The sequence below is a fragment of the Phyllopteryx taeniolatus genome, chromosome 17 (assembly GCF_024500385.1).
Source record: "Phyllopteryx taeniolatus isolate TA_2022b chromosome 17, UOR_Ptae_1.2, whole genome shotgun sequence".
Lineage (NCBI taxonomy): Eukaryota > Metazoa > Chordata > Actinopteri > Syngnathiformes > Syngnathidae > Phyllopteryx > Phyllopteryx taeniolatus.
The window spans coordinates 22397416-22420938 of record NC_084518.1 but is presented as its reverse complement, the minus strand read 5'-3'; the positions used below and the strand labels follow the sequence as shown (position 1 = coordinate 22420938).

Here is a 23523-nt window from a genome sequence, read left to right as displayed (position 1 = left end):
ACCAACGTAGCCAAATGCATGCCTGCCTACCGCGACTCCACCCTCGTTTCTGCACGCACCAAAGATGACCCCGCCTGCCCGGGTCCCGTCTATAGAGAGCTGACAGAGGAGGGTTTAGCTCAAACTGCTGCAATCTGCAGAAAGCACTGTGCTGGATGCACTCTGGCTGCCAGTGGCAGACTTATATTCTGCACTCAGCTTTTTCCCTTTGTCACAGTGGATTGGGGATGAGCTCCCTGCACAGGGTGTGGGTCTGGTCTCAGGGTTGGGGACTGGGCCCAGGGGTGTAAACATGCTGGGTGTGTGCTAAACATGTTGACACATATTCACACAAAATGTTGACAAATATTTACACTGACTCATATGTGTGATTGGAGGTGCTTTTCTCATGTAACACTGAACCACACAAATTTCTGTGCTTTGGACCGTCCTGTTCAGCTCATACAGATTTGTTTTTTTTTTCTTTAATCAAGCTTTCAGGGGAGGATAAATGTGAAATATATTTGTTAGTCTATGACACGAGGATCCAAAATCGATATTGATTGATCGATATGTGAATCGATCAATATCGATTTGTGGGGGGAAAAAAAAAAAAAAAAAAAAAAAAGCCCAAATTTGGACATAGGAGGCTTCCACCCGACAGTGACGACATGCCATGGGCATCTAAAAATGGACGGTGGTTCACAAATGGTCCATGTGCCAAGACTTTGGACAACCCTATTTTATGCAATAATTCACTGATCACTAATTTATGCAGCAGTACAGTAGTAGTCTGTCCCATCACACCCGTGCAGTGACGCCAGAGCAGATGGTGATTCAGTGCCTTGCTCAAAGGCACCAAAGTGATGTTGCCCAACAACCCTTCAAGTCCCATAGAGTGGGGGAAAATGTATTGGAATATCCTTCAGTGAGGCATTATTGTTGATATGAAGGTGTTGGGTGTGTAATGTCAAATATTGCAAATGAATAACCAACTGTCAAGACTCATTGGAAAGATGCGGCTACAATAAAACATCCCCAGCAAAACGCAGCTAGGCTTTTTCACTACCACAAATTGCTTGTAATGAATTGGATGATATTTTTACAACTGCACAGCCCTCCCAAGGAGACCCAACATTCCATAAAGTCCCCACCCCTACCACTTAGCGAAACCCACGCGCGCACATGCACCCACCCTCTCCATTGCAGATGGAGCACACAAAGACCCAAAAATAGGTGCTGCGATCTGCCCTGCTCACATGTTTGAAAGCCACTGATAATGGTGTCTTGGGATTTTAGAGTATTCCAGGACTTTGTGACTTGCTTGATGCATTGCAATTGCCAGAGGTTCCAGATTCCAATCTCAGCTCCCGCCTTTCTGTGTGGAGTTAATATGTTCGCCATACACTCGCGTCGTCAATAGGGAATGTGTGTGTTAATTGCTGTCTCCATACAATGTACAGTATATGGCTTTGGCTCGGCATGGTCGAGTTTTAACCTGCATTTGTAGATGTAGCGACAAACTGTGCCAACTGGCAATGGTTTTCTGAAGTGTTCCTGAGCCCACATGGCAATACCCTTTACACCGGGATATAGGGGTGCCAACCACAGCAGGACGATAGTTAGACAGTCTAGAAGCAGGAAGAATTTTCAACTGAAAAAATACAAAAGACATTGTGGTGGTGGGGACTAAGGATAATTTTGAGATTATGCTCCTGGAAAAAATGTAATGGTAATAGTTCCTAGGTTCTAGTTCTAAATGCCTTGTGACTTAAAAGTTTTGTGCCTTAAAATACAATCACTGCAAACAGTTATTATGCACACATTGTAGATGACAAACTGAAGCAAAATATTCTCAAAAAATATGAGGTTGTTTTGCCAAATGATTTTTAAAAATCATTAAATATAAAGGTTTTTGGCGGCACGGTGGCCGACTGGTTAGAGCGTCAGCCTCACAGTTCTGAGGTGCGGGGTTCAATCCCCGGCCCCGCCTGTGTGGAGTTTGCATGTTCTCCCCGTGCCTGCGTGGGTTTTCTCCGGGCACTCCGGTTTCCTCCCACATCCCAAAAACATGCATTCATTGGAGACTCTAAATTGCCCGTCGGCATGACTGTGTGTGCGAATGGTTGTTTGTTTCTATGTGCCCTGCGATTGGCTGGCAACCGGTTCAGGGTGTACCCCGCCTCCTGCCCGATGACAGCTGGGATAGGCTCCAGCACGCCCGCGACCCTAGTGAGGAGAAGCGGCTCAGAAAATGGATGGATGGATAAAGGTTTTCCTCATGTATTTGATTTGTTTTGCATTCAAACAAAGGGAAAACGTATTTATTATTATATCAGGTATGGTAATATTGCAGTGGTCTTACTTCTTTGACATCAAATTAGGCTTTATGTGGCCCCTGAACTATAATGAGTTTGACACCCCTGCTTTACACTATGATGCCAGCTTTTAATGTACTGTCTGAGGGGTCAAAGGTCACGGGCAATTCATGTTGGTTTTCAGCCTTGCTGCTTAAGTGCAGACATTTCTACAGATTCTCGGGATCTTTTGATGATATTATGGACAGATGATGAAATCCCTCAATTCCTTGCAATTGTACATTGAGAAACATTCTTAAATTGTTGAGAGTATTTAGTCATGCAGTTGGATCAGACTACAAGACAAATTTGGCCTTCCCCAATTGCACTATGCCAGACTACTGGAATAAAATCTTGCCATATCTCGGTCAGACAGTGGCAACACTACACGACGTATTCCGATACCATCGCATCGCGTCTTTTACGATCACTGGGCTTTATCGTGTCAAATCAAACACTGTCGGAGAGGCGGAAACAGAAAACGTGACACCGGTCAACGTGACCGGATACTCGATACCGTTGCCGCCGCGCCAATATATTGTGTGGGTGGAAAAAAAGAACAAAATGAGGAAAAACGAGTGGTGGTCGTCACCGGTGCTCGGGAGAGGACGTTCATCAAGGATCGCTTGAGGTATGTTCACGTACTGTTAATACGATACGGCTCGCAAGCAGGCAATAAAATGTTATGTAACCTAGCAAGCTAGTGCTAGCACTAACGGTTTTATGTAAACATGCCGGCGTTCTGTTGAATCATGCTCTAAAGCTTTGTTAAAGATTGTTTTTTTGCGAATAAATGTTGACAACGGCGACACAGTATTTTGTCAACGGCAAGAACAGGGTGCCAAGCGCCCATCACAATACGCAATCCTATTGGTCGATGTCCAGGTGCGCTGTCGGAGAGTTGTCGTTGATATGTCACACTACACGGAAGATATCCCCCCAAAAAATCAAACATGCTAGACTTTTCATTTTGGCGTCGTAGGGCTATCGTAGGGCCAAATCGTTGGTCGTGGATTATGTCACACTTCAAGAAATTTTGTCATTCCCGACAAAATATGTCGGCCCGATCTGGGAAATCGGCTGCGATAGCTAATCGGGGCAGTAATATCGGGCCTAAAATCCTAGCTATCCTTTCTTGCAAACAACTGAGCCTTTCATGGCTGCTCCTTTTAAACCCAATCATGCCACTTACCTGTTTCCAGTTAACCTATTCACCTGTGGAATGTTCCAAACAGGTGTTTTTTGAAAATGTTCATCAGTTTGAAAATTAAATATCTTGTCTTTGTAGTGTATTCAATGGAATATAGGTTGAAAAGGATTTGCAAATCACTGTATTCTGTTTTTATTTGTGATTTACACAAATTCCTATATCAATTAATGAATTAATTAGGGTTTGTACTACAACCCAAACAAATTAATAATCTGAACCCAAAACTCGATGGTACCAGGCTTTTCCTTTTAGCACCAGGGACAGCACCATATTGGGCTTCTCTTATGATTCGTCGGTTCGTAGTGCAGGAAGACCACCGAATCTGTGCACACTGCTTCGCATGTGACCAGGAAGGGTCAGCAAGCGCACACCCACCCCCTCCACGCACGCACGCACGCACACGCCGACCACCAGCAGCAGCACCCCGTACACCTTTTCTTCTTTCGGGCTGCTGTACGGGGAGTGCAGGCAGCAGCGGGAGCGTGAGTGAGGTTCGAGCCGAGCGGAGCGTCGGATGCTCGGCCACGAGCTGCTGCGGATATCCGCCTGGTACCTGCCCCTCATCAGTTCTGTTCCCCAGGCGGACCCTTTTCTTGTGTTTCTACTAGATTCCGAAAGGGCCTTTTTTTGTTTTGCTGCTTTTGTTATACGGCGAATTGTTAGTAAATGCGGAGGAAAATGTCTTATTTTTCGATGATGCGGATGTAACGGAGAGACATTAGCGTCATCTGGGATTATTTTTGAACGTTTTTAAATATATATATTTTTTTAAACCGTTAACGTTTGCGGAGTGGCACGCGTCGATTGAACGCGAGAGAAGTACGTTTTGATTCCATATTTAAGCGATAGTGCACAATAAAATATCAGCCGCCAGACAGAGGACAAAACAAGAGGTAGGCACCTTTGCCCTTTTTTCTTCCATCTCCATCTGGCTTTATGGCTAACCCCCTAATAACGTAGCTAATGAGAGAGGAGCGTCTGATATGATTCAGGTGACTGCTGTTAGCTCACAGCCGCTATTAGCATCCCATGCCAACAGACAGCTTCAGTGTGTCGTCGCCAATGGGTTTACTGTACACGATGATGGCTAAATTATTATTTATCACACTGGCTCATCTGTTGCTCATATATTAGCTGCTTGGCCGAGGAGTGCGTTTGTGTGTAGTTAGTAGGAGCCATCAATCAGGACGTCTGTCTGTTTTGCCTTTGTTTGAATCCATGTCAAAGCCTGCCACATTCGAACTTCATGGTGGTGCGTTCACGTCCGCAACGTGGCGCTGTAGTACGAGGCACTAAAGCAACGTTTACCTGCGTGCTAGCGTACTCTTTGTCGTCTATTTTCTGGTTTTATTTTGTCTCCATGTACACATTGCCACGCTGTCTGTACCGTCAGCTGTTATATTAGGAATGGCACAGATTTATGCTGCATGGCCTACAAAACAAAGAGTTACGGTTGGAATGCATCAGCCATAAGATGAGCGTGCTACTGATGATTGAAAACAATCATTTGCATTAAACCAGCGTTTCCTAACCTTGATTCATCACATTTTGAATTAGAAACAAATCTCATGGCACGCCATCAAGCAAAAATATCACAAAAAGTGGATGCACAGGTCAATTATCTATGTCTGCCATCTAGTGGAAAAGCATTGAATTGATCTGCCAGTCACTGTACGGAGCTGGCGTAGATAGTTGAACAAAGATACATTATATGTAGTAAATTCATAATGACATTTTTGGACCAATCAAGTGAAATTGGACAATTTCCTGTGTCACACGTGATGATCCCTCACAGCATCTGGTTGGGAATCGCTGTATTAAACCATATTGTATGCCAACTAACCCACTGAAAATATAACATACACAATAATAAACAACCTATCATCCTGTTTTAAATTGGGTAGTATTAATGAAAGGCAGTTGGACATGCTTGCTCAATATGTGTGTGCATATTGAGGACTTTTAGTTGCTTTTCTTGCCCTGACCATTACGGTGTCTGCATAAGGGAATAGTCTTTAATATTGTATGCCTGTGGTTATCAATATAGCTCCCCGTACACATATTATAACTGGTCTGTGTTTTGTTGCAAGCTTGATCAAATACATCACTGCCAGTCATGGGGTGAAGAGAAAACTTGTCTGGTTCATTTCCTTGTCCCTTTTCCATCCTGTGTCGCCGCTTCCCCTTTTTGACAGAAAATTGTCCCATACATGGAAAACATATACCATCACCATTTCTCTGCATTACTTATGAGTCATGTTATGGATTGTCACTGTGATCTTTTTTTTTTTTTTTTTTTTTTTTTTTTTCTCCTCTCTCCCCTCCCATAAGGGCTTGCACCGTGACTTCCGTGTTATTATTAGTCACTGGGTCCAGAGATGGCCATAGCAATGTTATGTGTTTGATAAAATTTTACATTTATTGCATGATTGATTGGTATTCAGACCTCTGCCCCCTAACCTAGCAACTATGGACACTAGCCATCCATTTCTATACTTCTTGTCCTCATTAGAGGGGTGAGTAACTGCACCCTATCCCAGCTGACTTTGGGTGAGAAGTGGTGTATTGTACATACCCCCCTAGTAAATAGTAGAGCACATATAATATACAAACGATCATTCACACCAATGGGCAGCTTAGAGCTTCAATTAACCAAACATGCATGTGTTTGGAATGTGGGAGGAAGCCGCATTATCTCGAAAACCCCCCCAAAACCCTAACAAGGAGAGCGCCTGGAAACTGTACACAGATCTCTCAACTGTGAGGCAGAGGTGCTATCCACTACCGCGACGTTCTGCCTGATTATAGAATCTAGACCAACTCAATGTATTTCTGATACCTTCTGCAAGTGTGTCAATTCAGTTATCCTTTCACATCTTTTAACATGTTAGCTTTACTATATGAAAAGTACATGTTTTTGTAGGTTTGATTTCAGCCAAGTTGTTAAATTATTATTTTTACAATTACAATCTTCTTCTTCTTTTCCTTTCGGCTTGTCCCGTTAGGGGTCGCCACAGCGCGTCATCCTTTATTTTTACAATTACAATACAATGCAAAATTTCCTATCATGCCCCCTTTCAGTAAGAATGGAACAGTGCCACTAGAAGGCCACATATCCACTTTCCCACACAGTACAGTAAATCAATGCTATTGAGGGAATTGTCTTGAGGCAGGATTAGTTGGATATTATTAGATGGCCACATGTACTGTGTTAAATAATTAACAATGGGCCTCTGGATATCTGGCCGGAATAGTGTGATACAACAAAATACTGTAGTCATGAATAATTAATGGCCAATTCTTGGGTGTCCAAAAAGCAGAGTTTCCCAAACATTTTCAGGTCAAGACCCACATCCGAAAGTGGGTTCATCCCCACGACCCAATCCCCCTCCAATGTATTGCCATAATATAGACATTAAAGAACAAAGCTGACGTGAATTTATTGCAACATCAAAAAGCCATTTGGCAAGAATGCTTGATAAATAAAGTAGCTTAGAGCATTATACTCTTTGCAATCGACAAGCTATAAGCATAGAGGAAACAGACAAAAGTCAAGAAAAGCCTTCGCTTATGTTTGCTTCAAGATGGGAGACAACCTGTGTTGTATGTCCACTGGGCCTTACTATACAAAAATAACTTGCATGCATGGTTAGTCATTTGTTTCCAATGCTATTCATATGCTAAGAAAGCATGTGTGTACACCCTTTAAAGAAATTCACGACCACTATACTGAATGGTGTCGTCCTTGAAGTGAGTGTTTTAGAGACAGACATAATTTAGTCAAACAATAGGTTACTCATTATATTGTTGCACAGTAACATGACATTCACCCAGTAGAAGGGTAATTGTTGGCTCATCAGTACCTCAGTATGATATTGAGTGGGACCATTCTGTTTTCTCCAATATATTTGAAGTGACAGTATATTGATTAAACCGTCATGACTCCCAGTGAAGGGCTGAATCCTTTTAAGCCCTGGTTTGGGTATATTCAAATTTAGGTCTTGAGCTGAACAGGTTTTGCAAAACCCTCATTGCCCTCGTCGTCACACTTTTGTCACATTCCCTTTTTGTGCCGCGTGATTTCACTGATGGAAAATAGAAACTCATGTTTGCCATTATTCTGTATAAAAAGCTGCTTTGCTGAATCAAAGTGACATGTCTGTCTCTGCGTGCGGAGGGCACGGTGGCTTGACTGTTTGATGAATGTGATGCTACAGGTCAACAAAAGAGCCTGCTGTCCTATTCAGCAATGCATTTAGACTGGGATCAGCAGCCTGCGGTGGGGCCTCTGATACTTACATGCCCCTGGCAGCTTCATCGCTACAAACAGGAAAGGCCCGAACAACTGTCCCAGCTCTTTGCTGACTACTTCATTGTATGGGGCCATTTTTTGGCACTGGCTTTTTAGTTTTAGGGAGACCTTTGTTGTGTTTGCAGAGAGACTACAAATGTGTATTTAAACTCTCTGTGTACCCTTACTTCGTTTAAATGAAATATGAAGTTTAGTTATCCACTTACAGTACAGTCGTATGGGAGGGTGCTGCCGATGAAGCCGACGTTAACCTTTTACAATAAAAGTACAGAGCTTTTATGTTGAAGAAATGAGTGGAAGCCGGATTTTAGACTGCTCCTTTAACACATAACACACAATATCATATGACATCCACACCAGTTATTACGAATGGATTGCAAACTTCGCTTATATGGAAATCTTGGATAGGCATTTGACAAAATTTGGGGTTGCATCATCTGTCTAAATGGCTTGAATTCCTGTGTCAATACCATTGAGCATAAGATTGCTGCCTGAAGGAGTCGTACCGTGGATGGAGCTCAACTTCCCACAGCTGAAGTCATGTTGCTGTCTTAAGACCACAAACTCGTTGAGACTAAATCAGTCAAGCTAAGTGGTACACTCCAGTTTGCCCCAATTACCTCACACTTAATCAACAATCAATTCCAAACAATTGTCAGGTTTATTGATGAAACAGTTATTGTAAAAAGTAAACACACAGACATATGCATACCCGACACTCTGAAAATGGCATTTCTCATTTCAAAACTTTACTATTCAATTGGGGAAAAAAAACAAAAAACCGTTAGACCAACAAATTAGATTGTGTCGTAAATTAGCACACCATAAACTATTACTTTGGTGAGCGACGAGCATATAGCATTCAGGACTCTTTCCAGGACTTTAGTTTCCTTCTGGCGAAACCATGCCTCTGTTGCTTTGGCTCGTTTACAAGGTGAAAGATGAAATTCCTGTCTTACTTAAGCGTTCTGGCAAACACTAAAGGTTTCGGGCCACAGTTTACTGCTTGTTTATTTTATAAATTTTTTTTTCAACAGTAAATTGTTCCCTCCATTTTTACTCCCGCCCCAGTTCCCACTGAAGCAAAAGAATCCCAAAACCATGATGCTGCCATTTAACCTTGGGTGTGGTGTTGTTTTCACACCAAAACTACCTTTTGGAATTGGTTGTTAGGACTAGTTGCTACGATAGGAAATAAAATGCTGCATAATGCACCGTTTATAGTCTGATGTGACAAGGCTTATATATGGGCTGATATTGATAAGACATTTCAAATGTAATTGCTTTGTTTCTCACATGCACTACACTGACATGATATCGAATGGTAGCTACGTTAACGACGGAATTTTCATTCTACACTCTTCCAATTATTATATTGTTACCTGCTGCCCATTTCTTTTCAACAAAGAACCTGTCAGGTTTCTTTGTAGTGTATTTTGTGTGTGTCTACCCAGTAATATCTATATTCCACTGTTGGACAGTGTCTGTGTGGCTGGCTAATGTACACAGACCATGTAATTCCCTGCAGGCGACCGATTCTAGGCTCAATTTCTCATTTACTCTGCTCCTGATTAACGTGGTCGCATTGACAAACAGTCCAGCTGGGCGAGGAGAATGGGCTCACAAAGAGGACGACGAGAAGGAGGGGTGACAAAGAGGGGCGACCGAAAGAATGGTGGCGCTCTCCGTCACGCCGCTGGCTCTTCTCGGTGTTCAGTTTGCGCAGCTGCACAATAGGCTGACACGCGTTTGTCAGGTCGGAGGATGAGGTTTAGCCCCGAGGCACCGCCGGATGCCCCACTTCCTTTTTGCAGACAGACCCCCCTCTTAGCATTGCCAGGCCTCCGTGTTAACATGGATATTTGAATTCAACAGCCGTCAATGGCAGTGAATAAGTTAATGTTCTCACTTAGTGCATCAGATCTGTTCGAAATAATAAGACGTCAATTAAAATGTGTCTATTCCACATTGTATTTTAAGGAGCAGCAGCAAGTGTTCTTAGCATTTGTTTTTTTGCTGAAAATGACCAAAGCACATTTATTTGTGTCATTATTATATTCATTTTGTTTTTAATTTGTTGATTATGCCTCAAAGGGGTTTGCTTTTCACGGAACCCTTTTTATGTCCTCTCTTTGTACTCAGCAGCTGTCTGTCTGACCATCCATTCCTTTTCTGTTCTCTATGCGAATGGGCTTTGTTGTGGACTAGCTTTAGGCTGTGCATCTGATACCTCCAGAAGGTTATTTAGAAAAAAATATTGTCCTCACGAGGATCCTGCCTGGTTACCCATAACAGATGTAGTTGCTACTATCTTCTTGTTCTTGTTTGCACCATGGAGGCTGGTGTGATTCAAAGTGCTGAGCCGACCCACATTGTGCCAAAGCCTGATAGACTCCAGTACAGTATATGATTTCATGCTGAGTGGGTGGATTAACTGTTTCATTTCCAGGCAGTGTGTGGTCATACTGATTGTGGTGGTGGTGGTGGTGGCGGCGGCGGCGGCGGTAAGTGTAGTAGGTCACCCCAGCTTCTGTGTGGTTTCTTGCCACTAAGTGTGTTTGTGTGAGGATGAGCAATAGGTTGTATCATAGTAGGTCAGGGGGATTGTTTGTCTGATCCATTGAGGAGAGATTAACACAGACACTGAACAACGACCCTTCATACTTGGAACAAGAAGAGGATTGCCCTGCTTCTCTGCCAGACACCCGTCACCTCCTTGCCATTTCTGCCCCCACCCACCCTTGACCACACCCACGGATACATTTGCAATGACTTGGCCACTCTGATAAAGTGTGAGATACAGTCCTTTTTTTTAGTGCTTACTTTCACCTTTTTACATCTGGGTCATTTCTTAGAGCCATTGGGGCTCAAATTCTCAATGTGTGTCAACCTTACAGGCTTGACTATTGTGTTCAGTGGAACAATATTGCAGTCCATATTAGTGATGCTTATTGTTCACAGTTTGGTTGCTGTAGTGAAATTGTTCCCTATTAATGATGTATTTGTGACCCAGAGTTTAGTGGGAGTATTTTCAACACAGCACATTTTACGTCAGTCGTGTGCTCAGTTGAATGTGATGTGAAATGTTGAGGGGGGTAAATGTGGAGGCTGTGTTCTGTCTTCTTCACTAATCCCTGCCTTTAGTTCCTATTCCCAGCCACTCCTTAATCTCCTGCTAATAGGATTTTCAAGCTTTTGTTTGATTTTTTTTATTTGTATTTAAAAAAAAAAAAAAAAAAAATGTAATAGCTAGAATGTGTGTAGCTTATTTTGACTTGACTTAGTAGGTTTACTTTCAGTGTCAAATGCCATGCTCATGGATGTGCATTTATTTCTGGCATGCTTAATAATGCAATTGTGGGAGGGTCTATATGGTGTGTTTTCTGGTCTTAAAATGGGGCCAAGAACACAAGCTGTATATAATAAATGGACATGGTATATAATTAATGGCCGTAGTGGACTGCTGTTTCTATGCTCATCTCTTGCTGTCAAGACAACAAACCAAAGGATGATGGACCATTTCCCATTTAAAAGTCATGCTTTGTTAGAGATGATTTTGATTACTTTGTTTTAAATCATATATGACCATAATGCAGACTCAAAAAACTGTAATTGGTGAACTGGCTCATCAGGACATTAATCTGGCCAATGCTCGTAAATAGTGGGGTTTAATCCTTTGCAGATTCCCCATTGGGTATTTTACACCCAAGGATTAGATTTGTGTGTTCATACTCCTTTTGTGTCTGTAATACTATACATTGATTTAAAAGGTATAATTTACAGTAGTACTACAGTAACTGCGATTGGCTTAACACCAGTTTAGGGTGTAGCCCGCCTCTCACTCAAAATTAGCTGTGATACGCTGCAGCACACCTGTGACCCTAGTGAGGAGAAGTGGTACAGAGAATGGATACTATACACTCAACATTTGTTGGCATTATCAATTCATTTGTGCTCAAGTTGTTGTTGGAACAAATAGGATTGACAGTTCCGGGGACCTGTGTTCAAATCCGGCCTCGCCTGTGTGGAGTTGATGTTCTCCCTGTGCCTGCGTGGGTTTTCTCCGGGCACTCCGGTTTCCTCCCACATTCATAAAAGCGTGCATGTTAGGTTAATTGAAGACCTTAAATTGCCCGTAGGTGTGAATGTAAGTGTGAATGACTGTTTGTCTATATGTGCCCTGCAACTGGCTGGCGACCAGTTCAGGCTGTACCCCACCTCTCGCCCAGAGTTACCTGAAATAGGCGCCAGCACACTGGCTTCTGTCTCAAAAAGCAAATGCCTAATATCTCATTACATAAGCGTTGACAGCTAGTTGTACAGTGAAACCTCCTATCTGATGTGGAATATAAAGCCGTGCAGCTGTCAGCTTTTTGTACAATATCCCCAGTATGCACTGACTTTGTCTTTTCTGACTTTAGGTTGGATGAGTTTTCCTCCTGTCCGGACGCCTGGACACCATGAGCACCATCTCGCCCACAGACTTTGACAGCTTGGAGATCCAGCAGCAGTACAATGACATCAACAACCGCTGGGACTTGGCCGCAGAGACCGAATGGGACAACGAAAATAGTTCTGCGCGCCTCTTCGAGCGCTCGCGCATCAAAGCTCTTGCAGGTATGGTTTACCTCACCAATGTAACGGATTCGAATTTAGTCTATTTATCACTTTCGACCAAAAAATAGCAATAAGAGCTTTTTGGGTGGCATTACAGTTCATTGTCCAAGATGCAAAGGGGATTCTGCCTTGACTGGCCAGATCACATCCTCAGTCCTGACTTTATCTTCCTACCCACTTCAGTCTAGAGATAGACTGCAATCCATCTTTAACTAATGGTCTCTGATCGGGCTGCTGATTAGGTGACCTTTTATCATCCACCTTTGCTTTCACCCTGACTAACAATTATGTGATCCAGAGTGTACCTTTAGCTAGGGTTGTCCACTTGTGATTGGATCACTCGGGGTGTATGTGAAGTCTGCCTCTGAGCATGGCTTAAGTGTTCTCCTTAATGATTTGCTTCAACGATTAGGTGGGTTCAGTCTCACTTAAACGTTAAACAGCTCTGAGAGGCCGCTAGATGTTAGACTTTGCGGTAGTTTATGTGAGACCATTTTTAACTGAGAGTAGATTTTGAAAAAAATCATTCAGGCTGTTTATTTAAACAAGACCAGCATTGCAGTCTAGTGTAGTGTAGAGTTTATTACGTGTCCAACTATTGGCTTGGCATGCATATAACATTTTCTGATGCTTTTGCAGGTGAATGTGAACAGACATTCAGTATGTAAAACTTTGTTTGTAATGGGTCATTGTTGTGCAAATGTACCCTTGCAAACTATTGTGACTAGCTTTTGGTATTCGGCAGTTAGAAATGTTCGAAATCAAGCTTCAAAGAACTACAAAAATTACATTGAAAGGAAATATCAAAGACTAATAGTAATCGGAACACATCTAATTAGGCCTTCTAGTTAGGTACTAATGCAATTCAATTCCTTGTGGTCCAAGAGATGCAGTTTGGTTATTATAGGGCAAGGTAGAAATAGATACAAATGAGGACCATGTCAGAGACCTGAACTTTCAATACACTGCATAGCAATACACAGAAAGAGAGAGAGTGAGGTGGTAACAACAGACTTTTCCTTCTTCTTCTTCCAGTGTGGAGTCTCAAACTGATTAGACACAAAATGCCTGTTCACTGAAATCAGCCATTTAATGTTGTTTGAAAAGCACATTATGCATACGCAATATTTTTGGCTGGAGAAAAATGCATTTTAAATGAAGATTGTGAGATGCTGAACACAACCATATCTGCTTTGATTCTTGAGGTACTTCCAAGCTTGGTCAGTGCATTTGAAAATCCATCTTGGCCAGGTTTGTGAACCTGTCTTGCTGTTCAGCTATAACAATTTGCAGTATTGAGGAAAACCCAGCAGAGCAGAGCAAGAGGCAGGAACACCCAGAATAACACACTTCACTCAAACTCTAACAAAGGTGTTGATGATATGTGAGTCCAATTGTTGTTAAACAATGTGTAAAATAAGACTTTTAATGTTAATATACAGGTCCAAGGAGATTCCTTTCCTCATACCCCCATAAAACATATCCATCTCATGACATAGCCATCTATCTTGACACCAAGCCATTATTATATCATAGCTGGCATATTATCAGAGGAAGGTCGAGGCCTGTTCTACTCAGCTTTTTGTCACCTGCCTGAATAACACCCAAAAAGTGTGCACTCCAACATGAATACCTGTGATACTATCATGGCTGGACAAGTACAGGCTTGATGTACACATTCTTTGACATGCTGCAGTAAATATTCCACCCTGGGCAATGTGCCGCCCACCTTTTACAACTTACAAGACCTGCATCCTGTGTACACTTACACATTTCTCTGGCATTCATACCAGTATTATCAATGGATCCTTTCCTGCTTCATAGCTTTTATACTATTCCAAACTGTACAGAAGTTGCTTGTTTCTTTCTCGAGCCTCTGCCGTGTTCGTCTTTGAAGTTTGCCATAAATACCATGTTGAGTGATTTTGAGGTCTCATGAGAAATCAACTATACAGTACTTTCTTCTGGGAGTATTAGCAGTGTGTTTTGCTTGTTTGTGCACACTCACTTCTCTCAAGATGCAGTGCTTTGCTGTGGATAATACTGACATTTCATGGAACAGCTCATTCCCTCCTCCTGCACTCACGTCTTACTCTCCCTTGTCCTGTGTAGTGTATGTTAATTCACCAGACCATTGCAATCATGGATTGTTATTAGTTCTCTTTTGCTCAGCTCCCACCTCTCGCTAGTGCTTAACACACTGCGTTCTCTATTCTCTGTTCATTGCCTCTATCAGGAAGAAGCATGTTCTCGTTGGATCTCATTAGTCCAGTACAACCACCCCACCCCATCCCACCGTAAACAAACAGTCACATAAGACCCTGGGCAGTTCATTTCCTAATGAGAACAAACCAGATGCTCCTTGCTCATCAGGACATGGATCGAAAAAACAAACAGTCTGTTTTAACTCTGCCCCCTGACCAGACCAAAGGCCACCAAATGAGAAAAGGCCGTGACCCGAAATCCTCACGCTCTTTATAGACTTGTATAATTATTTGCACATGTAAGCACGCATCATTGCTTGTTTTTTTTTTTTTTTTTAATTTATTATTATTATTTTTTCCTGACAGTTTGTCACCATTTTAAATCATAGTCATTACTGGACTGAGAGTAATAAATGTGCATTATATGATTTCCAATAAGTAAATGACAGTGATGTAAAACTGAAAGGCACAAAGACACACAATGTACTATTTCTATAACCCCAATTCCAATGAAGTTGGGATGTTGTGTTATGCATAAATAAAAACAGAATACAATGATTTGCAATCATGTTCAACCTATATTTAATTGAATACACTACAAAGACAAGATAGTTAATGTTCAAACTGATCAACTTGATTGTTTTTAGCAAATAATCATTAACTTGGAATTTTATGGCTGCAACACATTCCAAAATAGGTGGGACAGGTGGCAAAAAAGACGGAGAAAGTTGTGGAATGCTCATCAAACACCTTTTTGGAACATCCCACAGGTGAACAGGCTCATTGGGAACAGGTGGGTTCCATGATTGCTTCCCTGAATTGCTCAGTCATTCACAAGCAAAGATGGGGCGAGGTTCACCTCTTTGTGAACAAGTGCGCGAGAAAATAGTCGAAGAGTTTAAGGACAATGTTCCTCAATGTACAATTGCAAGGAATTTAATGTAATTGTATTTTATCATCTACGGTCCATGATATCATCAAAAGGTTCAGAGAATCTGGAGAAATCACTGCATGTAAATGGCGAGGCCGAAAACCAACATTGAATGCCCGTGACCTTCGATCCCTCAGGCGGCCCTGCATCAAAAACCGACATCATTGTGTAAAGGATATCACCGCATGGGCTCAGGAAAACTTCCGAAAACCAATGTCAGTAAATACAGTTCGGCGCTACATCCGTAAGTGCAACTTGAAACTCTACTATGCAAAGCAAAAGCCATTTATCAACAACACACAGAAACGCCGCCGGCTTCTTTGGGCCCGACGGGCTCATCTAAGATGGACTGATGCAAAGTGGAAAGGTGTTCTGTTCCGACGAGTCCACATTTCAAATTATTTTTGGAAACAGACGGCGTCTCCTCCAGAGATCAAAAAGAACCATCCGGACTGTTATGGACGCAAAGTTCAAAAGCCAGCATCTGTGATGGTATGGGGCTGTGTTAGTGCCCATGGCATGGGTAACTTACACATCTGTGAAGGCACCATTAATGCTGAAAGGTACATACAGGTTTTGGAGAAACATATGCTGCCATCCAAGCAGCGTCTTTTTCCTGGACGCCCCTACTTATTTCAGCAAGACAATGCCAAACCACATTCTGCGTGTGTTACAACAGCGTGGCTTCGTAGTAAAAGAGTGCGGGTACTAGACTGGCTTGCCTGCAGTCAAGACCCGTCTCCCATTGAAAATGTCTTGCGCATTATGAAGCGTAAAATACGACAACGGAGACCCCGGACTGTTGAACACCTGAAGCTGTACATCGGAAAAGAATTCCACCTACAAAGCTTCAACAATTAATGTCCTCAGTTCCCAAACGTTTATTGAATGTTGTTCAAAGAAAAGGTGATGTAACACAGTGGTAAACATGACCCTGTCCCAGCTTTTTTGGAACCTGTTACAGCCATAAAATTCTAAGTTAATGATTATTTGCTAGAAACAATCAAGTTCATCAGTTTGAACATTAAATATCTTGTCTTTGTAGTGTATTCAATTAAATATAGGTCGCACATGATTTGCAAATCATTGTATTCTGTTTTTATTGACGTTTAACAACACGTCCCAACTTCAGTGGAATTGGGGTTGTATATCTGTCGTATCTAACAAAACATCAAATGAGTAAATAAAGCTTGATCTGTAATTGTTTTACAACGATAACACCACTCCACTTCTAATCCTGCTTAATAAGCTTCCTGAAAGAAAGACATAATTTAATACTCGGGCTTGTAGGGCTATCTTATTGTGTTGCTGAGACCCCTCAACAACTTCCCTCGTCTCACATTGCCCCAAGGAACACAAAAAAGGAAGAATACATGTCTTAGAAAATGATAGAGGAAGGAGGGAAGGAAGTGTACAGCTAGACACCGGATAAGAACACACTTTCGTGATTGTGCCTTCTTGGCAGACTACACCCCTTTGCTCGATGGAATTAGGGTGGCCGTGAGTAATCTGCCTCCGGTTACACCATGCAACGCACTCATAATGGTTTAGTCCACCTCCACACCTCCCCCTTCCCCTCTTCTGTCCACTGTTCTTTGGAAGCTCCTCCTTCAGAAGCACACCTTATGCAAATGAGCTGAGGAGGGCACAGCAGGCTTTGTTTACACAGCAATCCGACCACAGCCTGTTAGCCTTCTCTTCAGCGCACTGCTCCAGCAAATGTGAGGAGGAAGAGTTTGTTGGGAGGAATGTTCAGTGTTCCTTTGCTCTAACCACAAGATATTGCAACCTTTTTTTTTTTTTAACCTCTACAACTGTGGTGAAATGATTCCCACGAGGCGGTAAAACAGAGACCATATTGTTCTTCAGTTTGGTTAATGTTTTTTTTTTTTTTTTAAAAGACGCGCCCCCCCCCCCCCCCCCCCCCCCCTTGCATTTTCATTGGACAAGGCAGAGGATTACAACTTTTTGCAAGCACGTCTATTGCCTTACTGATTCAACATGTTGTGATGATTTAGAGGAAATTATCAACCAAGACGTTCTGGATATCCGAAAGGTTGATCATCTCTAAAGCTGTTGAAAGGATTTGATGCAGTCTTAAAGTGGGAAGGTTTTCCTTTTGCTGTGATATGCTGGAGAGCCCACATTCATACTACATCTAAGAGGAATATTTTGGAGGGAAATCCATAGAAAAGGCCATGGAATGGGACCACAGAGACAGGGAGCCCTGCTTGTCTCCTGCAGCATTTGTTAATCAGGTGCAATACTCCAATATCCTGGAAGGAAGGTTTAAACAGCTGCAAGGTAAGAGTTCTTACAACCTGCTAATTTAACTTCGAGAGAAAAACTTTTTAGAAAGGATTTGTGCCAATCAATGAAAGCTCTCAGAAACACACGTTAGGCTTCCGCTCAGTCTAAAGCAGGGCAACAGTGTGGGACCTGATTACTAGGCCACCTGTCCTGAGCTTATGACAATGCATGGCTCTGTCTATGCCCTGCACACATTGTACAAATGCACAGTGCTTGCACGAAGCCAAAATATATTTTAGGTTTGTACTCCTAACTTTATTAAGAGCAGAAAGGGGGTAGTGGGAGCGCATTATTTTTTTCTTGTGTCAAAGCTTTTATTTTTTATTTTTACAACATTCAGCATTCTTGCATTAGAGTGGACACTTTCGTCACAGGCCTCAGGGTATTCATAGTCGTCTATGTGTTCACGTTACACTGCATGCAACTGGCTTTGTGACGGTAGTATGCATAAAGATCTGTGTTTGCAAACTTCCGCCCTTCATCGGTGGATCTCTTAAAAGGAGCGTTCGTTGTCTTATCCTTTCTTTCAGTGGGCGGTGTTTGGGGTAAATCTACTCGACTCGTCACGTTTGACATTGCTCAGCTATAGTCCAACAATATAGAGGTTGTTGCTGCAAAATAACATTAACAGGTATAAGTACCTTAACGAATGTAGGATTCAATTAAAAAGGGTTTTACACGACCAAGAACAAACGTGTATATCATTGCAAAGAAAAGAAAATATTTTATTTAATCAAGTACTATAATCAGAAAGTTAGAGATTTTTAGACAGTCACAGATCCATTGACAGGATTTGTAAATATCCATGCGACACGAAAACAAGTCTTGTTGTTAAGGACAGGCTGTACATGGATGCATTATGAACAGAACTGTAAATATACACCGATAGTCACATGTCTTATTAGTAACTCTTCCTTGTATTTCAAGTTTGACTGCACTTGAGGCTCATTCTTGGTGTCACTCCTTCATCCCTGTGTTGAATCATGATGTAGGCTAGATTTGCAGATGTACATAGTTCAGTGTCTGGGCCTCAACACATCATGCAAATGGAAGCATTCCTAACGTTGTTTTGGACACACACGTTTCCCAATGTTTCCTGTCTTGGATTAACATTCATTCAGTCATTCGTTCTGCTTATCCTCACTAGGGTCGCGGGCGTGCTGGAGCCTATCCCAGCAATCTTCAGGCGAGAGGCGTGGTACACCCTGAACTGGTCGCCAGCCAATCGCAGGGCACATATAAACAAAAAAACATTCGCGCACACATGCACGCCTAAGGGCAACTTAGAGTCTTCAATCAACCGACCATGCATGTTTTTGGGATGTGGGAGGAAACTGGAGTGCCCGGAGAAAACCCACGCAGGCAAGGGGCCGGGATTTGAACCCTGGTCCTCAGAACTGCGAGAACGAGGTGCTAACCAGTCGTCCACCGTGCCGCCGGATTAACAATTATTTTTAGATAAATCATGTATTCATCATTGGTGGTTAAATATGACTGTACTACCAAATAGTCATGAACTTAAGTAGAGGAACATCAAAATATTTGACCAAAGTCTTAAACTCATTTTAGGTCCTGATAATGTGGCTATATATATTATGAAAGACTGTCATAAAAAGGAAATGGTTACACTTGTTTTCCAATGTAAAATTAATTTGAGCACAAATAGGTTCTAAGTCAAAAGCAGATAAAGCAAGAGTTGACTCTGTGGCACATAATATCTGAAGGATAAGGAAAGTAACTCATTAACCACAGTTAAAGTAGATAGCTGTAATGAAAGGGTGAGCCACGTAGTTAAATTTAATTCTGAAGAAAAATATTTGATTACGCACACTCACTGTTTAGTTTGTAGTCTCAGTGTAATCAATTTCAATGTTTTTTATTTTTTTTGGTTCTACCTCCCTTTACCCACTGGGTTAACTACTGTGGACGTTACTGACTTTCCTATAGTGTGCCCTAATTTGCTACCCAGCATGATTGTTTTAAAATACTTAAGTAGCTGCTCATAAACCACACAAAATAAACAGATGTTGAAACAACTCAGTGAGTGGACTGAGACCATACCACTTAAGTGTACCTTTTACTTTGGTACTCATTTATATTATATAGTTTTTCACCGTAAAAGCTTTCAATTGTCTTCTGCAGCGGTTTTTGTGTGGATACTTCGAAGGTTAAGTTTCAAACCTAGCAGTTGACTGCGAACTGAGTGTTGTAACTTCATATATCGAAAGCTCTTACTCAAGTGCCCTGCAGCTGTATTGAAGAGTCACGTTTAACTTTGTGAGAGTTCAGCAGCCATAGAAACACACACGAGCACACAAACAAAATAAAAATTCCGTTTTTGTTTGTACAGTTAGACCAACATTGAACAGTTTGCTCTTGGAAGTGTGTCACAAGACAGTGTCCATTTTGGAGGTTGAGGGACAATTACTGTTTTGTTGACATTTCACTTCTGTTTTCTGTCCAGATGTTGTGGCTTAGAGGTCCCTGTTTGTCTCCTCTCCCATGGGATCGGCCTTGGCCAGTCCCTTTCTCCCCACACTTGCACATTATCAACTGCAGCTGCAGATGGCAGAGAAGCATGACCTGAATCATACATTGATACCTTCACTGTCTTCACAAAAGGGGGAAAAAAGGAGGCTTCCTGAACAGATGTCTGGGTCTTATTCGTCTGTGAGCCTCATTTCAGTTGATGAAAAAGAAGCGTGTTGCTTTGCTGTGCTTTACATCTGACCTCAAACGGTTATAAGTGGAAAAAAAAAAAAAAAAAGAGTACATACTTCATGTTGCAAGGTGGCAGTTTTACCACAGCCCTACTTCTATTAACAAAGGCAGTTCCGCTTTCATAGCAAGGGCAATATGAAGACTTCTGCATCTGTATGTGCCATTTTGCAGTTTGCACACACATTCAAAGTTTTAGTTAAAAACCAATGATTGGGTTGTTGCTAATCATGTGTCTCTGGAGCTGTACAGTGTTGTGTTTAAAAAAAAAAAAAAAAACCTAAAAAACTATTACAAAGGCCATCACTGCCTTTTTCTTTTTCTCCACGGCTGTCATTTTGTGACACAGGTATTAAAATGACAGATCACAGTTAGCTGGATTATACAAAATAAAAAATATGATTGGCACAACATTTTGTAGAGGGTTGGAGCATGGGTCAAAGATCCCATTAAATGTTGTTGAGGCTCTGGATTACAGGAATTTATTTTCACATTCACTTCATTAGTTCACCAATAGAACCGGCCACTCCCAAATTGTAATAGCACCACCCATCTGTTTGTCATGACGAATGGTGAATGACTACTCTGTGATCTTACTTGGCAGTCAGGAAATCACCTCCTGAAGTGTAATTTCGAAAGCGGACTATAAAACTGTAAGGGTGAAAAGATTTTTGGTGGTGTGTATCCTTTGTTCATTAAAATAGCAGGCATCTGGTTTCCCTCAAATGACTGAGCTGCAACGTTAAGACAAAAGTCATGCTCCCACGGATTTCCTCGTTCCTCCACCATAATCTTCTGAAGGAATGACCAAGAGAAGGTCATCGAAGCAGATTAAAGCAGACTTTTGTTTACCCATTCTTTCTGAGGACATGGTGACCAGAATCAATCATTATGCAAACTCAGGCTGAGATGGGATGTCAGAAGTTTATGGGATCAAGGGCGTTTCATCCCAAAACTGAGAACCAGGAATGGTGAGAGAAGAAAACTCATCAGGGAAAAACTGAAAAAAGATTACTCATCAGAACTTTTGTGACCAACCATTTCTCTAGTATCTTTTTGTGATCGCTTATCACAATAGTCCGGCATGTTTGACCATATCAGTCAGGTGGACTGTACTCCACTTCCCATCGTGTGAAATGCTTACTATGGTAAGCTATTTTCAGACGGGGTCACTTCTTGCCCTTAGTGACGACACTGATCCAAAGTGCAGTGTCATGCATCACATCAGTGTGATGCTGGATTCGTTGACTATGCAGTGATCCATGTATTGAACCCATTTTCAGGGGTGAGAGTTCAAAGAATGCTTCTTTTTCTTTTTCTCCCCTCATGTATGCTCTTCTTTATCTTTTGTTGGTCAACCAGACACTAATTCATCATTGAATGAGGAACACAGTATTAGACTAACTGCTTGTACTTGGCCACGGCACGAAGCTTTAGCACAATTTGAAAATGGTAAATGCTGAGAACTAAAGCAATAAATCATTGCTCACTGCCACATGTAATAAATCAAAATCAGTGTACGGTTATGTGTGCTTTCAACTAGAGATAGACCGATATGGTTTTTACAGGGCCGATAACGATACTGATTATTAGTAGTCGTGGTGGCTGATAACCGATATTTGGAGCCAATATTTATTTGCTGTAAAAGGGCAAATATTGGTGTCAATATTTTGAGTAATTCAAACTCGAACACTTAACTTTTTTTTAGATTTGCAACATGTTAATTTTTTATTTATTTATTTTTATCTTAGACAAGAGACATCTTTGTTTAAAAAAAAAAAAAAAAAAAAAAGTGCAGGCAGCTCCCAAGGCTCAGCAACATCTCAAAGTTAAAGGAAAACTTCAACAAATAAATAGTTCCCTTAAGTGTTCTACAGTAAATATATATTTAACTGAAATGTTAATCTTTTACCTATCTTTATTAAAAGCTAAAACAGAGACAAAAAGTGCAGGAGAAGTGTTCTCAGGGTCAGCAGCATCGCTTATAAAGTTAACTGAATAAAGAAAGAAATAATTAGTTCCCTGACGTTTACAGAGTTTTATGTTGATCTCTTATCGGCTGACGGATTTTTAAAAAAGGCAGATGCCGATATGTGTCACAATAATCCACCTCTGCTCTCCCATGAGCATACAATGAGCATTCTTTTGTACATTATTAAATGTGTACAAGAAAGTGGTTAACATTCTAAGACAAACCAGTAAAAAAGCAAATGCAGGGAACAGTGTTGGTTATGATAAAGATGGCACAAGAAACATCTGCTTACTTGCCCCTTTCCACTCAACCAGTGTGCCTGTAGGCCTGCTATGATTGAAAACCTTTGAACACTTCTCACTTATTCTTTGTCTTACGATTGTATGTCTTTAGAATAAAAAAAGCATGATCATATTCTCCACTTTTATTGCTGCGCAAGAAAATACGTCCCTCAGTATTGCCGCTAAAAGTACCATTGGCCTTTTCTTTAACAAAATTGGATTAAAAACACACACACACTTTACATCTTAAAGGTATTGGAATCCATACTGTTTTTTACATTTGAAACACGGAGAGATATCATTCCCCCCCCATGACTACCGCTGCAGTCTCAGCAACGACAAATAACTGCAAATAACTGCGTGACAGTGTACAGTATCATAAGGCAATCGAAATGATCAGCATTATGTGGACTTGCTTTTTCACACTGAACCACAAAATGTCAGTTGAGTGTACAGAAAAGGGATCCGTAATGGCCGACTCTTTTATAAATAGAGGTGTGCCATGTAACAATACGGGTGTGCCATGGAACATCACAATGCTGCCCTTTTTAAAACACAATCATTTGATTCTGCAACAACCTCTAGTGCTGTCTTAACTGAAATGCCATCCTACTTTGCCTCTCCATTTTATG

At 41.6% G+C, this 23523-nt stretch overlaps 1 protein-coding gene across 6 annotated transcripts in view; it reads left to right on the top strand.

Annotated features, from left to right (window-relative positions):
* Positions 1-3938: 3938 nt before the first annotated feature.
* The window catches only part of sptbn2 (spectrin, beta, non-erythrocytic 2), a 41847-nt gene continuing 22262 nt past the window's right edge, over positions 3939-23523 (top strand). The window contains exons 1-3 of one of the 6 annotated variants that reach the window (XM_061751240.1): positions 3940-4439; positions 12280-12475; positions 17801-17914. In XM_061751240.1, the coding sequence (XP_061607224.1) occupies positions 12319-12475; positions 17801-17914 (271 nt within the window). In that variant the 5' untranslated portion in view covers positions 3940-4439; positions 12280-12318. Of the gene's footprint in view, positions 4440-12279; positions 12476-17536; positions 17915-23523 lie in introns of those variants that run through there. The other 5 variants (XM_061751235.1, XM_061751236.1, XM_061751238.1 and 2 more) reach the window with 5 other exon arrangements.